Here is a 26,374-nt window from a genome sequence, read left to right as displayed (position 1 = left end):
GTAGGACCCAGGAGTATGCATTTCTAACAAGGTGGTAGGTTATGTATCATGCTTCAAGAAAAGAAAAAAAAAGAAGGAAACAAGGGCAACATCAAGAGGGATAGACCAGTCTGAGAGGTTCTAGAGTGTGACTTGAAGGGGAAAAGATGAAGCAGTTAGGATTACATTGTCAGGTTTACTCAAAATACTTAGTATTTTAATTCCTGTAGAAAAAACTGTGAACTAAATGAGTTTGCAACGCTGGCTCTGATGATGCTGTTGCTTTTAGTTCAAGGACCACTTAGAAAACCACTACTCTAACCTAATACTCTTTTCTACTATCCCCTTAATAAGTGCCTTTTAACCATACTCAGCTTTCTAAATACTAATGTTCCCCAAAGTTCTTCAGTTGGAACTAGAAAGAGATGGGCCAATTTAGACCAATTGGAGTTGCTTGCATTTCACAGAAATAAATCTATGGGGACTTCTGCCTGAGGCTATGACAGACTAGCTTGCTGCAAACCAGATATATATGTATTATTTAGAGCAAGAGTGAGAGAGAGAGTGGGAAAGAGAGAGGCAGACATACACACAGAAGGAGAAAGAGGATTTGAGAAGCTACAGTTGTTTTCTTGAGAGATGGAAAATTCATTGTCATGAGTCTAACATTTTATGCTGTATTTCCCCTCAAGAACCTTGCCAATTCATACATCATACTGCATAAGAGGTCAGATTTTCAGATTCCAGATTTCAGATTTCAGATTCTCACCTTTCAGAAGGTGAGGTGAAAAGTGTTGGCTAAACATCTGTTCGTGGACTTACAAGCCTGGGAAGATAGAGGTTGGACTTCAGGGTTACCAAGTCAGCTGGGACTGATGATGTCAAAACACAGAGAGAAGGAAAGCATAGAGAAGTCCTAGAATATTCTGTGTCTTTTGTTCCCTTGAGTTATTTGACAATATCTGAGGGATACAGACAAAATAGAAAGTAGCCAGTTAAGAGGATGTGAAGTCAAACATAGGTTTTAGAAGTATTACATTTTGGGGGAGATAAAAAGTTTGAGGTTAGGGACTATCAAGAGGAAAGCCCTGGTGAACGATCCCAGACTAGGTTCTGGAGACTTCTGGAGAGCTTTATGCTAGGAGTAAGGACAAAACAGAATTAGACCAGACTCTCTACACCCTGAAATCACAACTGACATTTGAAGGGCTAGAGTGATTTCCCCCCATTTTAAATGTCTGTCAGAAGCTATAACAAATCCTCTTCAGGAAAATAACACATCAGAGGCCTTCCTTGTTTTTTGCCTATAAAAGTTGGGGTGTTTAAATAATTACAGATATATCAAGAAACAGGACCAAGAACAGGAACAAAGCAACAGAGGAAAGAACAGTTGCCTGAGATATGATTAATAGGTTTATGAATATGGGATAAGATATAAAATTTAACCCCACAGCAGTCATCAATAGGAGGCAGTAAGCATTTGGAAGTTATAGAAAATAAAGATATCATTACTGATGTTGATCAACATCAGCATGAAGAAATGCCAGTTCACATATAAACTGGAATAGCATCCAACGATAAGCTACTGCTACACACAGAAATGTGAATGAATCTCACAGCTGATATTGAGCTAAAGAAATCAGACTGAAAAAAATGCATATTATGTGAGCCTACTTAATTAATCTGCAAAAAATAGGCAAAACTGATTGATGGTGATAGAAATGAGAATAATTATCACCTTTGAAGGGGGAGTGGAAGGGAGCATTTTGGTGGTATTAGCAATTTTCAATTTCTTGGTGATTAATAAATACATTCACTTTGTAAAATTCAAGTTGTGTATTTAACGATATGCATATTTTTATGTGTACTATGTTCCACAAAAAGCTTACTTAAAAATCACTTTAGAAATTCAAATAAAACACTTAGTATTTAGGTCATTAAACAAGAAGGAAAAAGAAAACTGTTAGGGAGGGATTCATTTTCCAGGCCAATCCTATATCCTATGATGAAGGTGAAGGTACCTTTCCCAGAGACATAAGGAACCTCATTATGATACTCAGAAGAACATCATCTTTTGAAGCAGCAGATGTCAATGCTGGAGCAGGATTCAGAATTTAGATTTTTATTTCCTTTTGAAGAATACAGTAGAGCAAGATCTGAAACAAGAAATCAGGCCTGGTCAACTCCAACCTCTGTACAGACTCCAGGGACAGAGGCCAGGCTCTCATCTGTTCAATGTTGCTTTCCATGTAACCAAGATGATCAGGCATCTCAAACTTGGCTGGGTGATGTGGGAACAGATTGGGGAATCTGGTTCTAAGATGTGTAAATTCATGCCTTCTGGGCACAAAAAGGGGGAAAAAATAACGAGTGAGTTCATTCCACTCGAATGGGCAAAGCTACAGCAGCAGGGATGAGTCTGCTGCCTGCACCTGTCAGAATTGGCCCCTTGATGCTCTTGCCTCCTAGTACAAAGCACCAAGCCCTAAGGACTGTCCCCATGTCAAGAGGCCCTGGAGACCTCACATTTGATTGTGAGATCCTGTGGTAATGAGTCACAAGCTCGCCTTACAGAAACAACCTCAGTTTCTCTATTAATCTCTGGATTATATACGTAGGCATGGCTGAGGTGTGTGATAAACAGTGCAGAATACAGGACAACAGAGTGTCTCAGAGAAACTGAGGAGCACTGAAACTTGACACGATAATGGTTCAGATGTCCACCATTGACTGAGCACTAACTATGGTCCAGTCTATGAGTGGTTCATGGATTGTCTCATTTAGATCCCACTGCAGCCCTATGCGAGTAAGTATTGATATTATCATTATCATTTTATAGATGGCACAGCCGAAGCACAGAAAGGCAGAGTAACTCACCTAAGATCACACAGCTACTAAGTCATGGAGCCAGGAGTCAAATCCAGGATCTATGTTCTCCTGCCTTTCTACTGCTTCTCTATGGCGGAAACAACCATTTTCTGGCAAAGAACTTCATGTATTTCCTAAGGCTCTCTAGAGACGCTTGGCAGGAGTAACAAAGATCAAGGGGTAGAAAGAACAGGCAAAATTACCTACGCCCAAGCCAGTCGGCGCTGTGGCTGCTGCTCTATTCTTAGACACTCATCAACATGTAAATCAAGAGTTTCCTCCTGGATTTTCTGAGAATATTCATGGCTTGCGATCAGCTTGTTGAAAACCATTTCAGCAAAGAGAGAGGCCAAATCCTCCTCTTTGCAATTTATTGAATGGCTACAGTGTATCTAGTGCTGTTTTATCCACTCTAAAGAATGTTGGAAAACATAGGATATGAACGCAGTACTCAAGGACTTTAACATCCATGTATACCAAACTCCTCCTGAGTCTTAGGTTATGAATTAGGTTATAATATTGCTAAATTAAATTTAAAACCCAAACAAACAAAAACTCCTGACATGTGCCACTGGTAATACATGGGTTCTCTACATCCTCCTTCAAATTTCTATGAGTTCACTTCTCATTTGAATTTGTTGCTCCTGAATTTACTTTGAATAGAGTATCTGATTTACCCCCATACCTAGTGCCAGTTCCTTATAACTATAGGGATATTAATACCATGCTTCTGATTCCCCTAAAGCAGCAAGTCCTCCAGGTGCCAAAGGGACCAAGAAGTCCCTGCTACATTTTGATATGACACCGTAGTGTGATTAATGAGATGTGGGCAGAAGACTCTCCAAGCCAGTATAATATATTATCGTCCTGTGTCTCATGGTTTATTCCTCGTTCAAGTTTCTCCTCTAGACTTATCTTCTGTCTGCGAGGCTAGGTTGGACTGGGGACTGATGCAACCCCCCCGCCTTTCTTTGTCCCTAGTTATTTACATACAAACCCCTCCATGTAGGCTCCATCTCCTATGCGTATCAACTAAAGCATTAGAGACCTGAGGACTGAACCGTTCCACCAACTAGTTAGATATGTGTGTTTATTTGTTCTTCAACAAATATTTTTCTGAGTTCCAATTTTATGTCATGTACTTTTCATTTATGAGTAGACATATTTCAGCTTGTGGAACTACATGTTTTTGGGTTAACTAGGACCTCTGCTGTATCAAGTTTTAAGTAAAAATCTAAACACACAAAATGGAAAATACTAAATATTTTGTATTCATTCAAAACAAAAAGAAAATTAATTTACTTAATTAAATTATAATAATGATCTACATTAGATTATTATAGATATCTATATTACTGATCTATAATAGCAGTCATCCTTTTTTGGCATCTCCCAATAAATGATCAATATTATTAAGATAGGAATCATATCCTGCCTGGTTGCAGCTCTAGCATCTCTGCTTACCATGCCTACAACAGTGATAGGAACTCAATAAATGTGTGTGGATTTGGATAGGCTTCCCCAAGGAGTGTAGAGGTAAAGTCTAAACTTAAAAGGAAAAAGGCTCTTAAAATTTGAATAACATCCCAAACATGTTAAAGTCTTCATCTGAAATCCAAATCCCTTCCTTTAGTCTGTTCTAGTGCATGTCCTAATTCTGACATAAAAATACCAATGAAAACCTTGCTAAAACCAGAGCAAAGAAGAGAACTTCTTATTGACTGAAGATAATCAAAGGCTAAGTACACTGATACCAACTTGTAACTCCATGTACGATAGGATGTGCGTGAGCCAAAATTTTGCAGATTTGACAAATGCAGGAAATGGAATCCCTTTTTGTAAATAGCATGTGAGCCCACCCCCACATCTAGGTGACACAATGACATCATAACACAAGTCCTTCAAAATCCTACAGCTTGGTTACTCAGAGAACCGCATAATTCTGTTGAAGTTGATGAAAAGCTCCCGTGTCGGGAACCCCATCCCTACTGCTTTGAGGATTCTCTCCAAATTTACCATAATAAAAGAATCTTCATTAGAAGCAACAAGGCAAAGGAGCCAGTCTTGCTTCCATCCCAGACTCACTCATTATGGCAGATCCAAGAACACACACACATGCACACACACACTTACACTCACACTATGCATTTATGCATCACTATTTTCTTAAGGACAAAGAACATTGATCCAGGAACCAACCAAGAAGGGAGAGGAGGAATCCATGAAGTTGTGTTTAAGAAGCCGAACATTTTACATTTATGACACCTGAATTTTAGGAAACCAATCGACAGTGTTTTGCAGTGAGACCCCAGCAATGAGAGGTAGCATCTCTGTCTGAAGATTTGCTTAAGATGGATGTCCTCTGGACCACTAATGAGCACCTAGTGAGTCTATAGACTTTCAATGTGATAACTCGGCTTTCTAGAGAAATCCAACGCGAGAACCTGAAGGCACAGGATGGATGGCAAAGGGCCTAATCAGTCTTAAGAACTCAACAAAACTGATTTGGAAGGCATTCATTTGAGAGGACTGCTAGGCAGAAGTAGTGTCTGCATGTTATGGGAAATAATTAAATCTGTTTTAAATAGCTGTAAGAATAAAGAGATGCAATTCGCTGCATAATTTAAGACTTTTAAATTAAATCTGAAGCAAGGGACTAAAATTAAAAACTTTGATCCGTATGTCATTGTTTTAATACTTCAATTTACATACAAAGACTGGAACTTAATAAGGAAAATTTATGATTATAACTTCTTCTGTGAGATTTAACTCTGAAACGTGAAGGCTGTGTCCTCATTAAATGGATTTCAATGAGCTGTAATTTCACATACATTGAAAGACTTATGGCCACATAAAAGTAACCACAATGTAATAGCACTTCATAAATACTGCAGGATGCTGCCAGCCATCGGATGATAGAGAAGTTGACTTTTGATAATTTTTTTGTGTCTGCGAGAGACACTTATCTGTTGAATTGATAAAGGAATCTGATCTACTTTTTCATCTGCAGAAAGAGTTGCATAAAGAGTTAGCAGGAAGTGTTAAGTCCAGGCAGATGTCACTTTCCAGCCCAGATCCAACTCAGAAGGTTCAGCTGTTTTCTTCTTCCACACAAAGGAATGGGAGCTGATTTCAGTGAGCCATGGAGATTTAAGAGCCTTTCTCATGCATATATAATTCCTTACTCTGTTCAGCTTTATTCTCTTTGACTCTAGCAAGGTAATTGAGCCCTTCGTTTCTTCCCCCTTGTTGCTCCAGATTAAAAAGGAAAGAAGGAAATGAGGCAGGCAATGTAGGTTGTCTTTAAGAGGGCTGATGCCTGAAGTTGAGGTTGTATTCAGGTTAGCAGCTCTCTCTAAGGCTCTACTGTTCTCTCTCCTCAATACTGGTCCACATGCGTTGGTGTATTTCTATTCTTTAGGGTTTCAGAGAATAGATGTTTGCAAAGAACTTCAGTCTGCCTTGACAAGCAAAGAGAGATACTTGGCTCGTTACTGAGAAATCCAGTACAGTGAATATCCCAAGGGCAGGAGTCATGAAATGGTCTTCAGTTTGGATTTTCAGTCTTTCAAGCTGTCTGCTTCAGGCCCTCCAACACTGGTGTCCACCACCCCTTGAATCAGGGCTTCACCAAACCACACAGTTCTTGCCCAAGTGTGTAACTTCCTCAGGTTTCTGGCTTTGCACTTTGCCATTCATTATTCCATGCTCTCTGTCTTACCAGCTCATTCCGCTGTGTAACCCACCTTTCACGTGCAATGGGAAGTCTCCATCACGTGACAACAGCACTTGGATAAGTTCTGCATCTTCGCCAAAGAGCGGAGATTATTTCAGCAGCCTGGAGGAATGTTGGAATATGTGTGGATGTCCAATAATGCCAATTACAAGAATAATAGAATTATGAAAACGACAGTTTACCTGGCCTAGAAATGACAACTAGGATCATCATCATCTGCCCATCTTTGTAGCTAAAGAAATTGAGGTCCAACTGTAAAATGCATTTCAAGGGGCATTCAACCAGGTCTTCTAACTCTCAGGTCACCATCTGCCTTCTATAGGGCACCTCTTCCACATATAGAGATGTGGATTTCTATAGATCTCTGTAAAGTCACTTACATCTCATAACAACTTAATAACTTGGAAAAGTGATGAAGTGACATCCAGGGCAAGAAATCAAATGTCCATTTCATAGACAGGATCTCATGACTCAATTAAGTCCACCAAGTGATGCTGGGTATAAAAATTCTGAAAGCTATTTAAAATGTTGACAGCAGAGCATAAAACAGTGTAATAATTTCAGTATTGCCGTTGTTATTGTGTGTGTGTGTGTGCACGCGTGTGCACGCGCACGCACATTATCATTGGTTAATATGGTATTCACCAGTGTAGCAATGTGATCTCTGGGTGGTACAATTATGAGCAATTTGAATTTTCTTCTTCCAAATTTTATGCATGTTCTACAGTTTTCTCGAAGAATTCATCATGGCTTTTCTCTGTTTTTCTTTCTTCTAATAAGGTCAACATATTTCTATTACATATTTTAGTAATGGGAGAAACTCACTGTAGGTTTATTCCTAAAGGAATCTTCCTACTACTCTTTCTTTCAAAATGTAACTTGTTCTTACGACATACCTGAATGTTTACTTTTAGAGTGATTTTTTTTAAAGTCATTCAAAAACATTTATACAATTTACGTCATTGGGCAGCCCCATAGTTTTCCTGCCAAAGGCTGCTGGGGTGATTCCTGAAGACACCATATAGCGGTAACAGTATAGCAACGCCCTTTACCACCTAAAAAGGGTTTTGAAAGCACAATGGATCAAGGTTCTGACCTCTCGGTACCACAACGTCCAGATGGAGTAAGGAGGCCTTTGCTTATGGTCATTTGTCTACTTACACAAGCCAAATGTTCCTCCTGACTCATGGTGTTCTGTTCCATGCTAAGCCAGACAAGTACAGAAGATATAAAAATGAAATTTGGAAATTTGCTGTTCATTTAAACACATGGTGCTACAGCTTATTTGTAAGTGAAGGATTATACCATTTTGTGATGTTCTAATAGGAAATTCTTGGTCTGAGCATTAGATCCAGAAGTATTTGGATATTTAGTTAGGCAAGTTCCAAGCATCATAGTCCTCAAAGAAGGGTCAAGCCATCTGTATTTCATCAGAGCGAAGGCGAAATATGCATCCAATCAAATTATTTGGTGGGTCCATAGCCTGGTCTTCCTGGCATCACTGGCCTTGTCAGACCTGAGTTTTCTGGTGAAATCATAAAACCCCATGGACTACCCTCCTTACCGTTGTGAATGTTCTCCCTTCAGGTCAAAGCATCCAAGTTTACTGTTGCCTTTGCTCCCAGAGAAGCCTGAGGTCTGCATATCTGGAGAGATGCCTGTGCTATTGAAAAGCATCTCTGAATAGGCAAGGGAAGGAGGTTGAGTCTATATTTTGCAATTGTGCCGATATCTAGATATCTTGGGATTATGTCCAGAGCACAGTTTTGATACTGAATAGAAGCACATAGGGAATGCTTCAAACCAGACAGCCAGGAAACACTCCCAGCTGATCTGGTGCAGCAGCCTCAGCATTCAGCAATAGTAGTACCTCTTGGAAGGGATGCTAGGAGAGCTAGGAGCAGAAGATGGGGCATGTGCAACTGCCTTTTATCATAGACTGGTGTTGTCCTGTGCTGGAAGGACTCGGTTGACCACTATAAAATGGCAGTTCCAACATAGTGTCAGCAGTGGATTCCTGTTTACAGCCATCTGACTCTTTGTCAAACACTCATATCATCAGAGGTCTTCATAAATGCACTTTGTAGCTTCCATGGTGTTTTCTGGAGTGTGGAGTATTACACCGGGCTCCTCTCACATCACTATTTAATGAAGAATTTGATCTGTGCTGGCGTTCCTCTAACGGGTTTTAGTTACTGAGGCTTACAAATGCTCTCTGGTTTTACATATCAGTCAATCCATTCTTCAGCATCCATCTGGGAATGAGCACATGGAATACTTTGAGTGTCCTCTGAACAAGAGGTAGTAGTGATGAACGTGGAGTTAAGAAGAGCTTGGTTCAAACTAATCTTGTGACTCTAGGCAAATTTTAACAGTCTTTTAGGTCTGAGTCTTTTAGGGATGAAGATTCAATGAGGGAGAGACCTTCAAGATGGTGGAGGAGTAAGACGTGGAGATCACCTTCCTCCCCACAAATACATCAGAAATACATCTACATGTGGAACAACTCCTACAGAACACCTACTGAATCCTGGCAGAAGACCTCAGACCTCCCAAAAGGCAAGAAACTCCCCATATACCTGGCCATGTGACTGACAGGATCTTGGTGCTCAGGCCAGGTGTCAGGTCTGTGCCTCTGAGGTGGGAGAGCCGAGTTCAGGACATTAGTCCACCAGAGACCTCCCGGCTCCACGTAATATCAAATGGTGAAAGTTCTCCCAAAGATCTCTATCTCAACACTAAGACCCAGCTCCACTCAATGATCAGCAAGCTACAGTGCTGGACACCCTATGCCAAACAACTAGCAAGACAGGAACACAACCCCATCCATTAGCAGAGAGGCTGTCTAAAATCGTAGTAAGTTCACAGACACCCCAAAACACACCACCAGATGTGGTCCTGCCCACCAGAAAGACAAGATCCAGCCTCATCCACCAGAACACAGGCACCAGTCCTCTCCACCAGGAAGCCTACACAACCCACTGAACCAACCTTAGCCACTGGGGACAGACACCAAAAACAACAGGAACTACAAAAATGCAGGCTGTGAAAAGGAGACCCCAAAAACAGTAAGTTAAGCAAAATGAGAAGACAGAGAAACACACAGCAGATGAAGGAGCAAGGTAAAAACCCACCAGACCAAACAAATGAAGAGGAAATAGGCAGTCTACCTGAAGAAGAAGTCAGAGTAATGATAGTAAAGATGATCCAAAGTCTTGGAAATGGAATGGAGAAAATACAAGAAACGTTTAAAAAGGACCTAGAAGAACTAAAGAGCAAACAAACAGTGATGAACAACACAATAAATGAAATTAAAAATTGGCTAGAAGGAATCAATAACAGAATAACTGAGGCAGAAGAATGGATAAGTGACCTGGAAGATAAAATTGTGCAAATAACTACCACAGAGCAGAATAAAGAGAAAACAATGAAAAGAATTGAGGACAGTCTCAGAGACCTCTGGGACAACATTAAACGCACCAACTTTCGAATTATAGGGGTCCCAGAAGAAGAGGAGAAAAAGAAAGGGAATGAGAAAATAGTTGAAGACATTATAGTTGAAAACTTCCCTAATATGGGACAGGGAACAGTCAATCAGTTCAGGAAGCACAGAGAGTCTCATATAGGATAAATCCAAGGAGAAACACGCCAAGACACATATTGCTCAAACTATCAAAAATTAAATACAAAGAAAAAATATTAAAAGCAGCAAAGGAAAAACAACAAATAACATACAAGGGAATCACCATAAAGTTAACAGCTGATCTTTCAGCAGACACTCTGCAAGCCAGAACGGAGTGGCAGGATATATTGAAAGTGATGAAAGGGAAAAACCTACAAACAAGATTACTCTACCCAGCAAGGATCTCGTTCAGATTCGATGGAGTAACTAAAACCTTTACAGACAAGCAAAAGCTAAGAGAATTCAGCACCACCAAACCAGCTTTACAAAAAATGCTGAAAGAACTTCCTAGGCAGGAAACACAAGAGAAGGAGAAGACCTACAATAAGTAACCCAAAACAGGGCTTCCCTGGTGGTGCAGTGGTTGAGAGTCCGCCTGCCGATGCAGGGAACACAGGTTCGTGCCCCAGTCTGGGAAGATCTCAAATGCCGTGGGGTGGCTGGGCCCGTGAGCCATGGCTGCTGAGCCTGTGCGTCTGGGGTCTGTGCTACGCAACGGGAGAGGCCACAACAGTGAGAGGCCCACGTACCGCAAAAAAAAAAAAAAAAAAAAAAAAGCACACCCAGAACAATTAAGAAAATGGTAATAGGAACATACATATCAATAACTACATTAAATGTAAATGGATTAAATGCTGCAACCAAAAGACATAGACTGGCTGAATGGCTACAAAAACAAAGCCCATATATATGCTGTCTACAGCAGACCAACTTCAGGCCTAGGGACACATACAGACTGAAAGTGAGGGGATGGAAAAGATATTCTATGCAAATGGAAGTCAAAAAAAGCTGCAGTAGCAATTCTCATATGAGACAAAATAGACTTTAAAATAAAGACTATTACAAGAGCCAAAGAAGGACACTACATAATGATCAAGGGAACAATCCAAGAAGAAGATTTAACAATTGTAAATATTAATGCATCCAACATAGGAGCACCTCAGTACATACGGCAACTGCTAGAAGCCATAAAAGGGGAAATCAACAGTAACACAATCATAGTAGGGGACTTTAACAACCCACTTTCACCAATGGACAGATCGTCCGAAATGAAAATAAATAAGGAAACACAAGCTTTAAATCATACATTAAACAAGACGGACTTAATTGATATTTATAGGACATTCCATCCCAAAACAACAGAATACACTTTCTTCACAAGTGCTCATGGAACATTCTCCAAGATAGATCATATCTCGGGTCACAACTCAAGCCTTGGTAAATTTAAGAAAATTGAAATTGCATCAAGTATCTTTTCCGACCACAACACTAAGAGACTAGATATCACTTACAGGAAAAAATCTATAAAAAATACAAACACATGGAGGCTAAACAATACACTACTAAATGACCAAGAGATCACTGAAGAAATCAAAGAGGAAATCAAAAATACCGAGAAACAAATGACAATGAAAACACAACGACCCAAAACCTATGGGATGCAGCAAAAGCAGTTCTACGAGGGAAGTTTGTAGCAGTACAATCCTACCTCAAGAAACAAGAAACATCTCTAAAGAACAACCTAACCTTGCAGCTAAGGCAATTAGAGAAAGAAGAACAAAAAAACCCCCAAAGTTAGCAGAAGGAAAGAAATCATAAAGATCAGATCAGAAATAAATGAAAAAGAAATGAAAGAAACGATAGCAAAAATCAATAAAACTAAAAGTGGGTTCTTTGAGAAGATAAACAAGATAGATAAACCATTAGCCAGACTCATCAAGAAAAAAAGGGTGAAGACTCAATAGAATTAGAAATGAAAAAGGAGAAGTAACTGACACTGCAGAAATACGAAGGATCATGAGAGATTACTACAGGCAACTATATGCCAATAAAATGGACAACCTGGAAGAAATGGACAAATTCTAGGTAAAGCACAACCTTCCGAGACTGAACCAGGAAGAAATAGAAAATATAAACAGACCAATCACAAGCACTGAAATTGAGACTGTGATTAAAAATCTTCCAACAGACAAAAGCCCAGGACTAGATGGCTTAACAGGTGAATTCTATCGAACTTTTAGAGAAGAGCTAACACCTATCCTTCTCAAACTCTTCCAAAATATAGCAGAGGGAGGAACACTCCCAAACTCATTCTACGAGGCCACCATCACCAGACAAAGATTTCACAAAGAAAGAAAACTACAGACCAATATCAGTGATGAACATAGATGCAAAAATCCTCAACAGAACACTAGCAAACAGAACCTAACAGTGCATTAAAAGGATCATACACCATGATCAAGTGGGACTTATGCCAGGAATGCAAGGATTCTTCAGTATATGCAAATCAATCAATGTGATACACCATATCAACAAACTGAAGGAGAAAAAACATATGATCATCTCAATAGATGCAGAAAAAGCTTTTGACAAAATTCAACACCCATTTATGATAAAAACCCTCTAGAAAGTGGGCATACAGGGAACTTACCTGAACATAATAAAGGCCGTATATGACAAACCCACAGCCAATATCGTTCTCAATCGTGAAAAACTGAAACTATTTCCTCTAAGATCAGGAACAAGACAAGGTTGTCCACAGTCACCACTATTATTGGAAGTTTTAGCCACAGCAGTCAGAGAAGAAAAAGAAATAAAAGGAATCCAAATCAGAAAAGAAGAAGTAAAGCTGTCACTGTTTGAAGATGACATGATACTATACATAGAGAATCCTAAAGATGTTACCGGAAGACTACTAGAGCTAATCAATGAATTTGGTAAAGTAGCATGATACAAAATGAATGCACAGAAATCTCTTGCATCCCTATACATTAATGATGAAAAATCTGAAAGAGAAATTAAGGAAACACCCCCATTTACCATTGCAACAAAAAGAATAAAATACCTAGGAATAAGCCTACCTAGGAGACAAAAGACCTGTATGCAGAAAACTATAAGACACTGATGAAAGAAATTAAAGATGATACAAACAGATAGAGATACGATGTTCTTGGATTAGAAGAATCAACATTGTGAAAATGACTCTACTACCTAAAGCAATCTACAGATTCAGTGCAGTCCCTATCAAACTATCAATGGCATTTTTCACAGAACTAGAACAAAAAATTTTTACAATTTGTATGGAAACACAAAAGACCCCGAACAGCCAAAGCAATCTTGAGAAAGAAAAACAGAGCTGGAGGAATCAGGCTCCCTGACTTTGGACTGTACTACAAAGCTACAGTAATCAAGACAGTACGGTACTGGCACAAAAACAGAAATATAGATCAATGGAACAGGATACAAAGCTCAGAGATAAATCCACACACATATGGTCATCTTATCTTTGATAAATGAGGCAAGAATATACAATGGAGAAAAGACAGCCTCTTCAATAAGTGGTGCTGGGAAAACTAGACAGCTACATGTAAAACAATGAAATTAGAACATTCCCTAACACCATACACAAAAATAAACTCAAAATGGATTAAAGACTTAAATGTAAGGCCAGGCGCTATAAAACTCTTAGGGGAAAACACAGGCAGGACAGTCTATGACATAAATCACAGCAAGATCCTTTTTGACCCACCTTCTAGAGAAATGGAAATTTAAAAAAAATAAACAAATGAGACCTAATGTAACTTAAAAGCTTTTGCACAGCAAAGGAAACCATAAACAAGACGAAAAGACAGCCCTCACAATGGGAGAAAATATTTGCAAATGAAGCAGCTGACAAAGGATTAATCTCCAAAATTTGTAAGCAACTCAATATCAAAAGAACAAACAACCCAATCCAAAAATGGGCAGAAGACCTAAATAGTCGTTTCTCCAAAGAAGATATACCCAACAAACACATGAAAGGATGCTCAACATCACTAATCATTAGAGAAATGAAAAACTACAATGAGGTATCACCTCACACTAGTCAGAATGGCTATCATCAAAAAATCTAGAAACAATAAATGCTGGAGAGGGTGTGGAGAAAAGGGAACCCTCTTGCACTGTTGGTGGGAATGTAAATTGATACAGCCACTAGGGAGAACAGTATGGAGGTTCCTTATAAAACTACAGAAAGAACTACCATACGACCCAGCAATCCCACTACTGGGCATATACCCTGAGAAAACCATAATTCAAAAAGAGACATGTACCACAGTGTTCACTGCAGCTCTATTTACAATAGCCAGGACATGGAAGCCACCTAAGTGCCCATCGACAGATGAATGGATAAGGAAGATGTGGCACATATATACAATAGAATATTACTCAACCATAAAAAGAAACGAAATTGTGTTATTTATAGTGAGGTATATGGACCTAGAGACTGTCATACAGAGTGAAGTAAGTCAGAAAGAGGAAAACAAATACCGTATGCTAACACATATATATGGAATCTAAAAAGCAAAAAATAAAAAAAAAAAAATGGTTCTGAAGAACCTAGGGGCAGGAAAGGAATAAAGACACAGATGTAGAGAATGGACTTGAGGACACGGGGAGGGGTAAAGGTAAACTGAGATGAAGTGAGAGAGTGGCACGGACATATATACACTACCAAATGTAAAATATCTAGTCCGAAGCAGTCACATACCACAGGGCAATCAGATTGGTGCTTTGTGACCACCTAGAGGGGTGGGATAGGGAGGGTGGGAAGGAGACACAAGAGGGAGGATATATGGGGATACATGTATATGTATAGCTGATTCACTTTGTTATAAAGCAGAAACTAACACACCATTGTAAAGCAATTATACTCCAATAAAGATGTTAAAAAAATAAAAAGCTATATATAACAAAAATAAAAAATTTTAGAAAAGATTCAATGAGAAACTATAGAGAGAAATGCTGTTATGATTTCTGGGGCAGAAAACTTTTGAGAAATGTTCTCTTTCTTTTCCCTTAGTGACCATCAGGGGATGTTCTAGAACAATCTTAGCTAGCACAATTCACATAATAAGTCACATACCAGAGGTCGGTCTTATTGAATAAGCACAAGGGGGATAGCACTTCTTTCCATGAACTCCTTTCCACCTGCTGACAAAATCTCTTCTTTGGAGGCCAGAGCAACATTATACCGTAGTTATCTCCTTTTCTGTTTCTTCTTGAGACTCAGCCATAAAAAACCTTGCCAGTCTAAGTCTAAAGTTGCTAACCTGAGTCGCATACCCTGGAATAGGACATGCAAGGCAAAGGTGGATTATATTTTGTTTTTCCAATTTTTTTTATTGAAGTATAGTTGATTTACACTGTTATGTTAATTTCTGATGTACAGCAAAATGATTCAGTTATACATGTATATACATTCTTTTTCATATTCTCTTTCATTATGGTTTATCACAGGATGTTAAATATAGTTCCCCGTACTATACAGTAGGACCTTATTGTTTATCCATTCAATATAATAGCTTGCATCTGCTATTCCCAAACTCCCCCAGCCCCCACCCACTTGGCAACCACAAGTCTGTTCTCTATGTCTGTGAATCTGTTTCTGTTTCATAGATAAGTTCATCTGTGTTATATTTTAGATTCTACATATAACTGATACATGGTATTTGTCTTTCTCTTTCTGACTTACTTCACTTAGTATGATAATCTCTAGGTCCATCCATGTGCCTGCAAATGGTGTTATTTCGTTCTTTTTTATGGCTGAGTAGTATTCCATTGTATATATGTACCACATCTGCTTTATCCATTCCTCTGTCGATGGACATTTGTTGTTTCCATGTCTTGGCTATTGTGAATAGTGCTGCTCTGAACGTAGGGGTGCATGTGTCTTGAATTATAGCTTTGTCCACATATATGCCTAGGAGTAGGATTGATGCATCATATGGCAGCTCTATTTTTAGTTTGTTGAACCTCTATACTGTTTTCCATAGTGGCTGCACCGATTTACCTTCCCGAAATGTGGATTATTTTTATTTCACACTCCCCATCCTGCCCAGGTGCCTTTAGCCATAAGAAGAAAGACTGAAATGTCTGATTTTTGTTTCTGGCATTTAATGCCCCTAGTGATACCTTTGTTCAAATACTGTGGTCAGAAAAAATTAAAATAATAATAGAAATCCAAGACCAAAGTCGGCTGTATCTCATGATCAATCTAACCAATGTCTGTGTTACCTCCTGGTTATTTCCTATATACTTAGTATTTAAATGTTTATAGTAACAGTTTATAGTAACAGTAGGGATAAAGTGTTGTGTTTTGTGATGTTTCTTATGTTATCCCCTACTCCACTGCTTCTTTTAAATTTGGTGAAATCTTTATTGCCCCTCCTTTACTCCTCTCTTTTAACCCTGCTGATCTTCCTCTGCCCCTCACTTCACTTCACCCCTGGGGTAATCAGTGTTAACAGGCTGGGTTGTTTTAACCAGCACATTTATGCTCATGCAAACACATACAGACTTACAGTACTTGTGTTATTTTATTCATTTAAAACTAGGTTATACTATAGGTGTTTCACTTCAATGTAGTTTTTGCTGCATAAACTGTAAGGCACCTTCCAGGAGTGAATTTCAGTAAAACCTGAGTCAGGCCCACCCTCGAGCTTTGCAAGGACCAGCCTCTGACAAACGAGTCCAGTTTCTATCTGCAGTGGGTCCCTAATGCCTTCAGGTGGGTCTTGGAGTCTCATTTCTGGACTGAGGCTGTCAGTGTTGAGTTACTGTAGCATTTGTTTCCCCATTTTTCTCTGAAGCCCTGTTACAGGACCTGATAGGTTAAGTTCACACACCTTTCATTTCTCAGGCTACATTTCTTGGCTTCATTGTGGCCATTTGATATATTTGTTTCTCTATTACAGAAGCCAGTGCTGCCCTTGGAGAATCCCTGTGTAGATTTCATGTGGCTTTTGTGCCTTTCTTGGGCACTTCTTCTGAGCTAGTACTCTCGGTTCTGTGTCTGTATTAGGGCATGTGGCTAAATGGCATTAGGTCTAAAGAATTTTATGCGACAGTCTAGATATTTCCCAGCGTAGGTTGTGTTTCGGGAATGACTTGTCATTAGGTTGAAGTACCTCTTGATACACAAGATTTTCCTGATTACTGAGTATGAGTGCCTATCATTTCCCATATTCTCTAACTTATGTATGGCTTGGACATGACACTGCTTCACCAGAGGGAAGACATTAGGGTAGTGTATGGAGTTCACAACAACCCATCTTTCCACTTACAAGCAAAAATATTGTCAGGGGCGGGGAAACGGTCAAAGCCAGGAATAGAGTCTAAACAAGAAAAGAAAGTGAGGCTTGCCTTTGTTATCACCTTTCTCTCACTCTAAAAGGCATTGCAAGTGAATTCCAATGAAAGGAACTCAACAAGGACTGAGCTGCAAGGATAAAGCGAAACCGCAAATCATCTTAGACTGTTTTTAAGCCTCTCACCCGCTATGGGACTTTTGGCATCTTGTTTAACCTGTTTGTGCTCCAGTTCTCCTGGTATAGCAAATAGAAATAACATCTTCCCTCGGTGTCTCCCAAAGGTCCTAACAGCCAGATGAGATAATATACAAGAAAGCACTTTAATGAACAAGCATGGTAGAAATGCACAATATTCAAAATTTATTTTTTCTTTCTTAAATTTTCAAAATGTATTGAACAGAAAAGAATCATCTGCAAGCACTGTGTTAGGTACTGAAGATGCAGGCCTTAAGGGTACATCTCAGCCCTGTATACAAACTACCTTCATATTATTCGGCAACTCGTTTTCCTAGAGAACTGGCCTTGACCGAGCGTGTCGTGGAACTTTTGTGATTGTGCACCAGCCACTAACAGTGAGTTTAGTTCTTCCATTCCTGGCTCTATTCATACATCCTTAGCACTTAGAATCCTAAAACATCCTGGGAAAACTTTCACCATGTGCCAAGGTGGAATAGGAATGGCATCAGCTTGTGTTGTACTGTATTCATCTTTAGATGAGTTCAGTCACAAGAAAACGTAACGTTCGACAGTCTGAACCAGTGGGCCTCAACCTTTGGTGCAGCCCAGCATCAGCTGTGGACCTTTTTCAGGCCACAGCAGGACCAAGCATCCTCCCCAGAGGTCCCGAACCAGGAGGTGGGTCTTGGATGATAACTGGACATCAGCTTTTTTTTTCTTTTAGTTTCTATAAGAGATTTTGATATCAAAGGCTGAGAGTCATTGATTTCAAAACCAATAAACTATGGGAATTAATTTAGCAGGAAGGTGGATGTAATTTCCTGTGGCAACTCATATATCAATCTACCTATCATCTATCCTGAACTATCGCCTAATTGGCTTCCCAGAATATTTGGGCCTCCTTCCAGTGCATCCTCCATATTGTAGCCAGAGTGATCTTTTTGAATTAAAAATATTATCATGCCATCTTTCCCCACACCCCTGCTTCAAACACCGATGTCTTCCCATTGCTCTTAGGAGAAAGATCGAAGTCAGAAACTTGGCCGCCAAATCCTAAAATGTCATCATCTCCCCTCCAGTCTAATTTCACATGTTCCTACTGTGCCTGTATTGTTAGCTTCCTTTAACTGTATCACCCCCTTCTGCCACAGGGCCCTTGCACACCTGGTTCCTGTTGTCCTCATTGCCTGAACTCCTCACCTCCATCTCTTTTGCTCATGTCCTTTGTTTGGTTAAATTCTTTCCTTCAGGCCTTCTCAGCTCAGATATCACTTCTTCCTGAAGCCTTTCTTTCTTTTTTTTTTTTTTTTAAATTTGTTTTATTTATTTATTTTTGGCTGTGTTGGGTCTTCGTTGCTGCGTGCAGGCTTTCTCTAGTTGCGGCTAGCTACTCTTCATTGCAGTGCATGGGCTTCTCACTGTGGTGGCTTCTCTTGTTGCAGAGCATGGTCTCTAGGTGCACCGGCTCAGTAGTTGTGGCTCACGGCCACAGCAGTTGTGGTGCACGGGCTTAGTTGCTCCGTCGCATGTAGGATCTTCCCGGACTAGGGCTTGAACCCATCCGTGTCCCCTGCATTGGCAGGTGGATTCTTAACCACTGCACCACCAGGGAAGCCCCTTGAAGCCTTTCTTGAAGTTCTCAATCGGGTTAGATTTTCAGCTCTCTACTTCTCCCTGCTGTGCAAGCTTACAATGCCATGGACCTCTGACATCATCCCCTAGAATAGATTTTTATTTATTTTTGTGATTATTAAAGTCCATCTGTCTCACCAGTAGTTTTTTTGCTCAAGAAAGCCCAGACCACATCTGTTTTGTTTGGTTGGTTATAATTTACTGAAACAGCATTTTCTCCATTTAGTACCTGACAGAAGATAGACACCTAATAAATATCTGTCATTGGTCGAATTAATGAATGACCAGAAGAAAGAAAGAATGACCCCGTTAAAGCGGGGCAGGCATACCTAATCAAATGGTGACCTAGGACTTAGGAATTCTTCCCTTTGTCCTGTTTCTTATTCTGTAAAAGAGTTGGTATCCCTGCCTGAGATGGTAATTGCAGCCCAAGGAAGTCAGAGGTTGATGTAGGTGAGCCCCAAAGTGATGCAGCTACAACTGTGTTAGGTTTTTCAAGCACCTGAGAGCCCCTGATGGCAAAGGCACGAGATCCAGTGTGTTCCACTTGAGTGGGCAAAGCTGCAACAAGCAGGGGTGAATCTGCCGCCTTCAGCTGTCAGATACTTGGCCCCTGGTGCTCTCTTCTCCTGTGCAGAACACCAAGCCCAGAGGCATGTGCCCACATCAGGAGGCCTTGGGGATCTCACATTTGATTGGGGGATTCCATGTCTTCACCCACTGGGGCTCTCAGATGTGTGGTAAACCTGATATACATATATCTGTATATCTATATCTCCATCCCTGTACCTGACCTAATATTCTAAAAGCCTGGCTCCTCCACTCTATTGGCAGCCCTACTGATGCACTAGTCCAAATGCCGTGAGGCTCCCTCCTTTCACCTGTGATGTACACAGAGAACATTGTCCACCGTGGAGAATTAGGAATGCTATCAGGCCAACAGACAGTGGACATCCAGACAGAACTTGGGAGGAGTTTCAAGTAACTGACAAGAGGTCTAAGTCCAGGGCCACACAAGGAGAGTGGTGAATACCAGACAGAAAGAGCAACGCAAGGTAGACTCAAGCAGTGGCAGCCAAAGCTGTACTTTCCCCAGTCACGGGGGTAGTAGCTGCCCTCTCTCTGTGGAGGCCGGAGTAGAATCAGCTGAGAGGCTAATCTCCCTTCTTTCTTCTTGCAAATGGTGACCCTACCTGATGTCCACTCTGTCTCCACAAAGAACCCTATACCTCTCTTTCCCTCTCTCTCTGTCTCTCAACCTGTTTCTCAAAAACTATGGTGCTTGTTTCATTCCATAGATAACCTGGTTGAGCCTAGCTACTCCTGGTATTTCCCTGAGACACTTGTCCCAAATAACGTGAATAGATTTTAAGATGGGTTCTTCCTCCATGCCCAAACCCAGGATTCTCTGGCAGCAACTCTGTTGAAAATACAGAAAACATGGCAGGAAACTGACCAAAAACAGAAGGAGAAATTGATCAGTCCAGTTTGGTTGTCCAGATGAAGGACAAGTCAGCAAGAATGGCTGACATGTATATTTACTAGTAAAGGGAATTCAAGTAATTGCACAATGTCTGGGCTTGTGGATGTTTGTTTCATAATTTTGAATGGAGTTTCTTTTTCCCACCCTAGGGGAGAATTTTTGCCCAAGTCCTTACTGAAGTTTAGCTGCTGTGTACCCCCTCACACAATGCTTGGCTGGGCACAGATCAGAAGAGTAGGTCACATAGATTCATAAGATTTGAATTGCTTTTCCTTTCCCTATGAATTAATCTTTTAAATGTCAGCATTTTGAACTTGCCCTTTTCACAAAATATGATACCATATGAACCTTACTTAATTGAAAATACATTTCTATTTCAAAGGTTTTTTTGTTTTCTTTCCCACCCCCAAAATGGGAAAAGCTAACAAAACAAGCAAAGAAACTTGTTAAAGGATGGGCCGTCTGTGCGGGATGCTGGGTTTTGTCAGTTTTTCTAAGAAACTTTATTCCTTAAGAATCTCAACTAATTCCACAGGCTATTTTTTTTTTTTTACAGGTTTGGGATTTTATAAAGCAGACTTTATCTTCTCCTGCTCACTAGTGGGAAATTTAGAATCATATGATTCCAGTCAAGCTTTAAAAGGGATATAGCAAGTCCTTTACAGCTGCATTGTTTTTACAGTCATTCATTTTGGTATCGAATTTTACTGATTACTCACATGTCTTCTATAACAACCTTTGAGTTAAGATGGTAAGATATTAATATGCCCATTTCACAGATTAGGTAACTGAGACCAAAGGAGACTGAATGACTTGCATGAAGTCATCCAGCCAGTTAATGGGACAACAGGATTAGAGCTGGGAGGAGCTGTCAATGCTTTACCCACCTATAATGAATGAAACCCAAGTCCAGAGCGATGAGTTCAAATCCCAAGACTGCTGCTAACTAGCTGTGGTAACCCTGAGCAAATGGTTAAAACTTTCTTCACTTCAGCTTCCTCATCTGTAAAATGAACAAACGTTGCCCACTTTTCTCTAGACCGAGATCCTGTGAAGAAGAAAATGAGATCATTTTGATAGTACAAAATGCTGAAATGTAAACAAAATAACCATCATTGTCTTAAACAATAATAGGGCTGAGTCCAGTGTCATATCATGTGTAAGGCAAGGTGTCTCCTGTCCTTTCTCCAGCACAGTTAGGGAACCAGATATAAAGAAGGGGATTTGGGGGTCCAGGACACATGGGAAGTGGTCCTTGATTATGTCAGGGAGGCTGAAGGTTTTAAACTGTGTGTGTAAGTCTTTTATTCATGTGTATGATCAGACTGTCAACAAAGCCTTCAGAGAAACTGAATATCAAATTGGAGCTGATAATCAAACACTTAATTTTCCAAATCTTGAAACTTTGGGGAGTTGGTGCCCTTCAGATTTGGAGAGCATCCATCTTAGTAAACTCCTGTCTGCCAAGGAATGTCACAGGGATCCTGTCACACAGACAGATAGATGCTCCCAGCTATAGGAGGGAACCAGGGCTGCCTTTTGAGCCTGGGCCTCAGACAAGCCCCAACCCCTGGAGAAGCAGCAGCGAAGCACCTCCGACTCCCCTTCCTCTGATGTTGTCTTTCAGGGTGACGTCCAGAGGACATTCATCCAAGTGGACTTCGGGGATGGCATCGCAGTGTCTTATGTCAACCTCAGCTCCATGGAAGATGGGATCAAACACGTCTATCACAATGTGGGCATTTTCCGAGTGACCGTGCAGGTGGACAACAGTCTGGGGTCTGACAGCGCCGTCCTGTACTTACATGTAACTTGTATGTTATTACTGTTGTTGGTTTATGACATATTTTAGATATTGTGTCCTTTTAAAGATATAATCCAAAATTCCTTATCTAGGAGAAGCTCGCTAGTCACCTTTTAGCAGGAGGGGAAAGGAGCGTGAGAGAACCAAGTGGGGAGAAAGCAAGAAGAAACCAGGGTTTAGTTTTGAGTGACCTGGACTCTGGTTTGCTTCACATTGTTCTCTTGCACTGACTCCGCCTCTTCCAAATGCTTCTGAGAGAGGATACCTGTGTCTGTGCTGGGCCTGAGCAGCTTGCTGGGCTGGTTGATTGAATATGAATTTGTTGGTGGGGGGGGGGGGTTCTTTTTTTTTTGGTCGGAAATGTTTGAGAACAATCCCCATTAGCACAAGTAGTGGAATTTCTCCCCATCTGATTTTTTTTCTCTTCCCATGTTATATCTCATTATTAATAATTCTTTTAGACTTTTGTTCCTTTTTTAAAAAAAGAATATGTTTCCTGGACTTTGTGATGATTTGGTCCCAGAAGGTGGCATAGAGGGAAAGAGGGTAAACAATGTTAAGGAAGCTCCATTTAGAAATAGTTTCAAAAAGTATTAAAGCTTTTCCCCCATTGAGGAGTTCAAAGGTGTCCTAATGAGACAATGCTATTTCCTAAGCTGTGTTTGGTAAAAATGTTTGCCATGAATGCCTCTTATGCTTGGTGTATGGGTGTCCCCAGACAGGCATAGGACTTGTTTAGATTGCTGGATAAATGGCTTACTTTTCAATGAAAGTTAGCCCCTTTATAGGAATGGTCACGTTCAGATTCCAAGTTCTAGGCCAGGAGTATTAAGGCTAGGCAGTATTCCATGCCTCTCACCTGACTTTTATGCATTGAACCAAACTGAGCACAGAAAGTACCAAGTAGAATCTCTTTTGTTAAGCTGCTGTGATCCAGTGGGTGGATAAGACTATTTAGGGGTCCCCAAGAGATTGTTCCTTACTGAGGTTTCCTGCCCTGTCAGTCATTCTTGATCCTTATCTCCTGTACACTCAGGACCCAAGTGCTTCAAAGAAACACACCCATCCTTCTTTGAGTTTAAACAGAGTTCTGCAAGATTCCCACTATGCCAACCCCACATCCCCCTTTTCAGCTAACATTTGTTAAGCTCTTACTGTGTGCCAGGCTTTGTGCTAAACATGTTCTTTATGTATATGATCTTCCTTTTCAAAACAACCCTATGAAGTAGGCACTATTAGAAACACTACCTTACAAAGAACAGTGAGGTTCAGAAAGCTTAAATCACCCATTTGAAGTTGCAGACCTGGCAGAGCCAGGCTTCAGACTCAGGTCTCCCTGCCTCCAGAATCCCAGCACTTGGCCACTAGGTTATTATCAGTGCCTGTGCTGGCTTGGGGTTAGAGGATCCAAGTCTCCATCAGCCCTTACTCACCTCCACATCTTTGCACATCATCCCAAAGGAATGTGAACATTTAGGTTAGAGGCAGTGTACTGGCTGTACAGCTACATGGGTTCCAGACGCATTTCCCAGGCTCTCTTCCGGCTGACTGCCGCTTTTCGGCTGTCCTAGATAGACTTCCTGGAGTTGCCTCTTACTAAAAGATAATCCCTCCCTATATATCACTATGTACAAGGACAAAAGTGATAATATCCTAAGACTAATCCTAAAATATTTAAAAGCTACATCACAAACCTTGGTTATTAGTAACAGAAATAAATGGCAACATAAATGGCAGTACATTTGCTGAGAATGGCTGGCAGCTTATCATTCTGCACAGCTTATTCTATAAGGCGGATTTTTGTTAAAGATCTACTCTCCTGAAGAATTACAGTTATTATATTCCACATCCCATATATGTATTAAACATCCCTGGACTCTAAGCATGTGTCAATACTGATTTAAAATTCAGCAGCAGCTTTTCATCTCCATTTCTCAGGGTTTCCCATAGAGTCATCCATAATTCCCCCTCCTGGTTGCCCTGTGGACTCTTCTTCACCTTACATATAATCAGATCCCATGAGAGAAACTTGCATGTCCTGGTTCTCTCGTGGGCTTACTGAATCCTGGGAAGGAAAACAGCACAGAGTTTGCCCCTGCTTCAGATTAAGGGTCACTGAAGCCATGACCTCTGAAAGAAATGAGCTGCTTTGTACACTTGCAATTTTTTTCATCTCATTAGCCTGATTGAAGAGCTTAAGTGATTTGACCTTGACCTCAGTAGCAGGTGATTTGTAATGGAAAGTTTTGTGTTCTGATTTTAATTTTGTCAGACTCCTCTTGGGTTAAGCGTTTGGATAAGCAGGCCTCATATCATGGGACCCCTTGCTAAGCCTGGTCTTGGGGACAAGAATTAGCTTTTTATACTAACTATATGAAAGCAGGATTATTTTTAAAGTTTTCATTAATTCACGTACATATAAAGGCCTTGGCATGAGCAGTGCCAGCAGGTTCTGACATGCTCACTAGGGCTTCTCTCCTGAAGGGCCCATCGGGCTTTACCGTGTGTGTGAACTTCTTTGCTTATTCTCACACCTCTACCATGATGGGCGACATTTGGCCTTCCTTTCATATGGGGAAAGCAAGGATTAGAGAAGTACTATGATTTCACACTATTTTACACTAAGAGGAAGTCATGGTAAAATCATAACTGACTTCCATTCCCCCTGCTCTCAAATACGGAGAGTAACATGGCAATTTTTAGTGCCATGGTGGCAGGATAGTGAAGGGATATATGGCTTTGTAGGAAAAACAAAAACGAGCACTGGACTGAGTTGGGAGTTGTTAGGTCCAGATGCTGGCCTGAACTCCTAGCTGAGTTACTGCATTTTTCTGAAACTAGTTTTTCTCCTCCATCATGTGAGGCATGCATGTCTTGTTTCTCAAAGGTTCTGTCAAGCAACTCATGCTGTGCCCTGTCAACTGGCCAAGCTTGATTTTCCATCATCACGATGCAGCCTGTGCATTTGTATTTAGTGGGTTCTGAGTAGCAACTCAGCTCAAGCTCAACTTACCAAAGCCTGCCCTCTGCCCCTCTCATCCAACCCCCCTCCCCCTACCCAGGGCTCTTCCAGAAAACCCCACGGCCTGTCTTGAACACATACTTCCTCCACTTTCCAGTTCAAAAAGGTGCTTTGATTCTAAATCAGAAGTTCTTAAATATTGGTTTGCAAAGGTCATCAGAAGCAAATGGAGATGATGTTCCTGCTGTAATGTTTCCAGGATGGGGAGGCTCTCTCGGGGCAGCTGAGTAAATCTCTTGTAGCCTGACAGTTGAGAATTCCTTGAGGAATATTCACTGTGCTCTGCTAGTTTGCAAACTAATTAGACACGGGGTGCAGCCAGGGTTGCCTTCAAGTGGATGGAGCAGAGAATTTAAAGGACATGCAGATTTCTGCTCAGAAATCTGCCCTATCTCAGCCAGTCTTGCAGGAAGAAGAAAAAAAAAATCACTGAAGATTGTGCAAACTTGCAGAATAGGAGGTGATAAAAAAGATGAGGTGGATTTTCCGATACTTCCTGAACCTCTCTTCTCAACTACCCCATTACATAGGAGCCCTTTGCAGATGTCTTTCTGTCCCCATCTTAGGGTAAGGTGATCAGTGTCTTGAAAACCTGTGTAGCTTTGTAACTATTCACACGATGATTATATTGGCCAGTGAATGTCAGACCTGGGTTTTGTAAAATGTGGTTAATGAGCCACCTGCCCCAGAATTACATGGTAAAAATACAGTGTCCTGGGCCCCTTTCCAGACCTATTGAATTAGAATTTCTGGCAGTGTGACATCATAATCTGCCTTGAACAGATGAGTGTGATTCTCATGCCCACTGAAGTTTGAGGGACTCTGTTGTAGGATCTCATCTTCACACTTTGAATTTCTTTT

At 40.6% G+C, this 26,374-nt stretch overlaps 1 protein-coding gene across 3 annotated transcripts in view; it reads left to right on the top strand.

The window, feature by feature from the left end:
- Positions 1-26,374, top strand: part of SORCS1 (sortilin related VPS10 domain containing receptor 1) — a 558,796-nt gene that overhangs the window by 478,383 nt on the left and 54,039 nt on the right. For all 3 annotated transcript variants that reach the window (XM_004265869.4, XM_004265870.3, XM_004265868.3), the window contains exon 19: positions 22,315-22,501. In XM_004265869.4, the coding sequence (XP_004265917.1) occupies positions 22,315-22,501 (187 nt within the window). The remainder of the gene's footprint in view (positions 1-22,314; positions 22,502-26,374) is intronic.

The sequence above is a fragment of the Orcinus orca genome, chromosome 14, assembly GCF_937001465.1.
Source record: "Orcinus orca chromosome 14, mOrcOrc1.1, whole genome shotgun sequence".
NCBI classification, from domain to species: Eukaryota; Metazoa; Chordata; class Mammalia; order Artiodactyla; family Delphinidae; genus Orcinus; species Orcinus orca.
Note: the sequence above shows the minus strand (reverse complement) of the source record. Positions and strands in the feature narration are given on the sequence as shown.